The 6,000-nt window shown below is 42.8% G+C and overlaps 1 protein-coding gene across 2 annotated transcripts in view; it reads right to left on the reverse strand.

Moving 5' to 3' along the window:
- Nucleotides 1-591, reverse strand: part of ASZ1 (ankyrin repeat, SAM and basic leucine zipper domain containing 1) — a 38,070-nt gene extending 37,479 nt beyond the window's left edge. For both annotated transcript variants that reach the window (XM_027668188.1, XM_027668181.1), the window contains exon 1: nucleotides 447-591. In XM_027668188.1, coding sequence (XP_027523989.1) covers nucleotides 447-557 — 111 coding nt within the window. In that variant the 5' untranslated portion in view covers nucleotides 558-591. The remainder of the gene's footprint in view (nucleotides 1-446) is intronic.
- Nucleotides 592-6,000: the final 5,409 nt, after the last annotated feature.

Here is a 6,000-nt window from a genome sequence, read left to right on the forward strand (position 1 = left end):
AAACCACTCACGAAATCTCCCTCCACCTCACAAACAGACACCTCACACCTGTTAGATGCAATAAAACTACTGAAATCTCCAAGTTAGTAAGAAACAGTCTCACAGATTCTACATATAAAACAGCTTTACAGGACTCAGGTCACTTTTAAATTTACCCTCATGCTGAAACAGGGACTCGGGTGTGCTACTAAACGGGAGACAAGTCTTTTAATTAAACATTAAGTTCTTATGTAATAAGACAAGCCCTTGAAATTCAGGTTTCATTTACTGGATTGAGGGTACACCACCCTCGTGGGAAATGGCTTCCCTGGTGGGAAGCACCAGCCGCACGCTCCTCTGGGACCCACCGCCCTCGGCTCCCTCACCGCCAAGGCGAGGCCGCCCCCCACCCCGAGGCCTCCCGGCCGCGGCTGGCGGGCGCCAGGCGCAGGGAGACTCAGCCCCACCTGCGGCTCCTGCCGCACGATGCCAATGTCCCAGCCGCCATCGTCGCTGTCGCTATCGCTGTCCTCGTCGCCGCCCGCCACGACGCGGGACCCGCAGAGCAGCGCGGCCATGGCGCCGCTGCCCAACCTCGCCTCGGCGCCGCCGGGTCACGCGCTCGCGCCGGCCGCTTTCCCGCGCACCCGCGCCCCGCCCCGCCGGGCCCCGCCCCTCCGAGCGGCGCGCGAGGGCCGCCGCCTAATGCGGCTGCGCGGGAGGGGGGGGGCGCCGTGCTGGGATTGCCGGGCGCGGGCAGGGCCGCTGTGGGGTTGCCGTGCCCGGGCAGAGCAGCTGTGCCGGGACAGGGGAAGGGGGTGCCTGGTCCGCTCGTGCTGGCATTGCCGTCCCTGGGCCGGGTGGCTGTGCCGGGACAAGGGAAGGGGGTAGCTGGTCCGTCCTGGGGATTCCGTCACGGCGCCAGGTAAAAGAAACCAATACCAGTGATGGCTGTGACACGGCGCACTGGTGTGCGGCTGCTTTGCGAGCGTCGGCTGAGGCAGCAGAGCAATGTGTGAAGTTACACCGCTAGATCTATGGCTGGCGTATGTGTGTGAATCCAGGGTAAAAGATACGGTTTCCTGTCTTTAATTGCTGACGTCATTAGTACGCTCCTCCAACGGCACGTCACCAGGCAGCAGCCAGTGACGTCACTTGTGTGTATGTACACGCGGTGCCACATAGCCCGAGCCTGTGGTGAGGACACGTATGTGAGAAGGTTGAACAGCAGCCATGCATAATGACCCAAACTTTCACCTGGATGAAACGCCTGGATACATGGGGCGTTACTCTCAATGTCAAAACTGTGGTTAAATTTCTTCTAATGACAGATAGTAATGTCTCTCATCCATCACAAAGTTCATGTAAAAGTCTTTGAAGAACAAATGAGGAACAATATTCTGTGTTTCAACACTGCTCTTTGAGCTCAGCTCAGACCTTGTCCCGGGCTGAAATGAGTTTGGTCATCCACTGACAAAAGAGAACAGAAGAGTACAGAAGGATGAGTGTAGTTCTTGTGCCAATGACACTGTAAAAGTGTAGTTTCGGGAGGTTCATTTTCAAAATTTCCCTCATCTTGATCAGAAGGTGACTGGGAAGCATTTCTTCTTCTTCGTCGTCTTCTTCGTCGTCTTCTTCGTCGTCTTCTTCGTCGTCTTCTTCGTCGTCTTCTTCTTTCTTCTTTCTTCTTTCTTCTTTCTTCTTTCTTCTTTCTTCTTCTTTCTTCTTCTTTCTTCTTCTTTCTTCTTCTTTCTTCTTCTTTCTTCTTTCTTCTTCTTTCTTCCTTTTTTTTTTTTTTTATTTCTTGATGCAATGTGTAAGGCAACTTTTACCATGTTGGGATTTACAGGTTAGCTAGAGCTATGCTTAGAACATACTAAGTGCTATAAAAATTCAACTTACTAAAAAAGAAACCCGCATGGTCTACATATTTCAATTGCGCACACCTGACATTTTTAATAGCTGTGTTTTCTGGATTTTGTTTGCTTGTCTGTTAAATATGACAACCTGTTTGCATAAAAGTATTATGAAAGTCAGATTATTAACGAGGAATTGTGGTATAAGAGCTAGCTGAACATTTTAAATGAACTGCCATGAAAGAAACTTCCAGTTCTGGAAACTTGATAGAAATGCAAAACCCTTCTTTTCACACTGCCTCCCTAGAGCAAAGCGTGCTAAAATTGAGTCAACTGTAATACATACCTCTATAGAAAGGCTTATCTTTATATGCTTATTTTGTCTTTACCTGCATATGCTAAATCTCTATTTAAATTAGTTTGGTAATGAAGATATAATATTTACTGTGTGTAATAATTGAACACTTATGTAGCCATGTAAGTTGTTATAAAATTGTAACTTTTTTTCTCAGTTTTCAGTGGTTTTGTTTACTGGCCTGAATGCTTCTTATGTCGCTTTCTACCAGCAGAGGAAAAGTAGAATTTACGGCATTTTTCTGTAGCTTCTTTATATCTATATTGTGTTTACCAGTCTTCAACATTATAGTTTTTGTAACCAAGATCAAGCTGAGCTGTGTTACAGAACACGGACTTGCTAGTAGATTTTGTATCCCCATCTGCTGAACTCTAAACACTACTGAGTGTGGCTTTTTACAGTTGACCCCATATGGTCCAAGAGGGTTGTTTTTAACTGGTGCTGGTACTCTTTATAGATTCACTACTTTTAATACAGAACCAATTGTTTAGTATTTGACAACTGTGATTTATTTGTCCTGGTTCAGGTTTCAAAGTTGGAGATGGCTGGTTAGTTGGTTCGTTTGTTGTGGGTTTTTTTCCTTTTTTCTGCATTATATCCTGTACAATTTAAAATGTCACAACAGACACTTCAGATGCAATGTGCTGCTGCTGCTTTGCTCAAAGGCCACCACTCTTTACGAAGGTCATCTTCAGTAACAGACCTAATAGTCCCTAGTATTAAAAAAGCCCAAAAACCCTTTCAAAAGCTCACAGTGCAGAATAACCTTGCAGCCAGTGTACCCGATATCTGTTTCAAATGTGAACAAGCCAACTGTGCAGAAGCTGGTAGCAGGTGATCTCTCCTTGTGTGTTTGCTTGGAACTGTAAATCAAACATTATTGTTGATGTAGACTCTCCCACTTCTTTTTCACATTCTTCTTGCTCCAGCTCATTTGTGACCTTGAAGTCTATCTTCATTTTTCAGCTAGGCAGACTTACTTTCATTGGCAGTGTGGTAAGTACTGGCTGTCATCCATATTTGCCAAATACGATGGTGATGTTTTTACTTACTCTGATAGGAACAGTTCCCACCTTTTCCTCGTTGCTGTGCAGTACTCATTTTACATGCAGGAGGCAATTATAGAATGACTCCAGCTGGGAAAATATCTTAGAATAATTTCCTGTATCACAAGGGGCATCAGAACGAGCACTAAAAGCCTCTAAAATAAGTACTTAATCTGTGTGTAGCCTCTCTCTGTGTACTTGCATTTCAGCCTATACTAAACATACCTGTTAAAAATACAGTGTCTAGTAAGGACAGCAGTCACTGGATGCAGTAAATAACAGTATTTTAAGAACCTGGTTTTGCTCTGAATAATAGAACTTCCTTAATATGCTTCCCATCTCTCTTTAGCCACCCTCCTTGCTGGCCATATTTGCATTTTTTTATCCATCAACTGGCTTTTAATCTTTTCTCATTACTTCTGGTATTAAATAGATTTCATTAGTTGAATTTCTTATGTATTTTTATCTATACCTCGTGTTGTCTCACCTGGGACAGATATATGCGTAGGTAAAAATATTTATTCAAACATGGTTGCCAGAATATTGCAGAATATTTTAACTGGTTCAGTTTCATGTGTTTCAGACCAAAAGGCTGAATCAGCAAATATGTAATGATGTTGATATTGGTAAAGTTCTTGGAAGGAGAATGAGAATTGGTAAATGTTTGGACTTAGAATAGATGGAAAGCATTTAATTTCAGCTGTTTTGCTTATAATTCATTTTTTACAGCTGTGTTCCTCCTGTCCACTTTGCCAAATCTCTCTGGATAGTACATGATGTAAAACTTTCAATCTGCTGCCAAACACTTGAGTATAAATGGCATATGAACTGTTTTTCTGTTCGTAACATTGGTTTTCTGCTAGAGGAATTAAACCATTGTCAAAATGAGACTCCTTGAACTACTTAGTGAGGAATTCATGGTCATTAGTAAATCTGAATCCTTTTCAGGAATTGCTAGGTGCTGGTGTCATGAAAATATTTCTTATCATAGTAATGTTAGAAAAATCTAGAACAGGAAGTATGGTGTTGAAGATACTTTCTTTTTTTTTTTTCTTTTAGAGTCAGTAAGGCAAATTTGTAGCTTCTTTCCATATAGCCTGGAAACTTTAGTCTGTGTAGCAAGTCCATGTCAGAATAATTCCTGTTGTTACTAGATGTAACCTCTCAGTTAAAAATTCCTCATTCCTCCCCTATCTCTACTCTGTTATACACTATTTTACCCCCTTAATCTTAACTGGCAGTACTCCCACTTCGTTATCATGTTGCTAAATGGTGAGTACCTTCTTGTTTCAGCCTATTCACTCTTTGGTGATACTCAGGCAGCCGCTTCTAATAGTATTGCCTGTCTCTTAGAAATTCAAATGTTTGAGTTTACTAATGGCTGTTTATACGCTCAGGTGGTGTTTTGAGCTTTCTACACTGTTTACTTTTTATTCTGATATAACAGTTTATCTTACCACTTTTGTCAAGATGGAAGATTATCCACATATTTCAGTATTTTCACATATATAATGTTTTTATTACTTGCCACATTCTTATTTTGCTCTGACCAATTGAAAAGGAATATGATTTCTTGGAAAAGAGACTGAATCAAAAGCTGGTTTTCTTTATCATGTTTCGTGGTTTGTGTTTTTTTTTTTCTTTCATTAGCAAAGCATGCAATCTAATTGTCATTTCTGCATACTGAATGGCTTTGCTACATAGGATAACCATAAGATGTTAAGTCTCTGGTTATCTCTTACAGCTGCTGGGACTGCTCATCAGTAATCTCTGAGCATTGTGACAACTCCCACACATATATCATCTACCTGGACTTGTTTTGTTTGAGTTTATTAAATCAGGATGGTATTTTATATTGTGGTTGTAATTCTGACTCTCCAAAGTGATGCTAGTGATTCAGAGCTCCTAAAACTTCACAGTTTCTCTTCTGAGACCAACTGTTCTGCCTCTCACTGAATTCCTAGGATATACTGACTGGACTTTGCTACTGATTCCTTTTACCTCGTTCATCTCTTCCAGCAAAGTCAGTATCATCTTTACATCTGCTTTAAGATCTTCTCTTCCAGGGTAATTGTGGTACCGTCCACATCCCCAGTGGCGTTAGCTAAAATTGTTACAAATGCCAAAAGCTGGAATATACTGTGCAGGCAAAACATCCAAAGATGTTATTTTCCAGCTGTCTTATACTTGCATTCTTATGCTAGCACCAAACTCATGTGCAGAAGTGTCTAACTGTGGAAGAGACTTTTATGATCATTTGACATACTCCATCACAGCTGGCAAAAATAACAGGAAGCCGTAAGTCTTCCTTATTGGCCAGGTGGGAGCAGTTATGTACTGGGGGTGCCCTGACTGTCTTAGCTTGACAGCTGGCTGAACGTGAGCCAGCAGTGTACCCAGGTGGCCAAGAAGTCCAATGGCATCGTGGCTTGTGGTACAAATAGTGTGGCCAGCAGGACTAAGGCAGTGATTGTCCCTTTGTATTTGGCACTGGTAAGGCCTTGCCTCAAATCCTATGTTCTGTTTTGGCCCTTCACTATAGGAAAGGGTGGTGAGATGCTAGAACATGTCCATGGAAAGGCAACAAAGCTGTCGAAGGGTCTGGAGCACAAGTCTGATGAGGAGCAGCTGAGGAAGCTGGAGTTGTTTAGCCTGGAGAAAAGGAGTCTCAGGGGGGACCTTATCGCTCTCTGCTACTATCTGAAAGAAGGTTGTAACCAGGTGGGGGTTGGTCTCTTCTCCCAGGTAACAAGTAACAGGATGA

The sequence above is a fragment of the Corapipo altera genome, unplaced genomic scaffold (assembly GCF_003945725.1).
Source record: "Corapipo altera isolate COAL_440 unplaced genomic scaffold, ASM394572v1 1, whole genome shotgun sequence".
NCBI classification, from domain to species: domain Eukaryota; kingdom Metazoa; phylum Chordata; class Aves; order Passeriformes; family Pipridae; genus Corapipo; species Corapipo altera.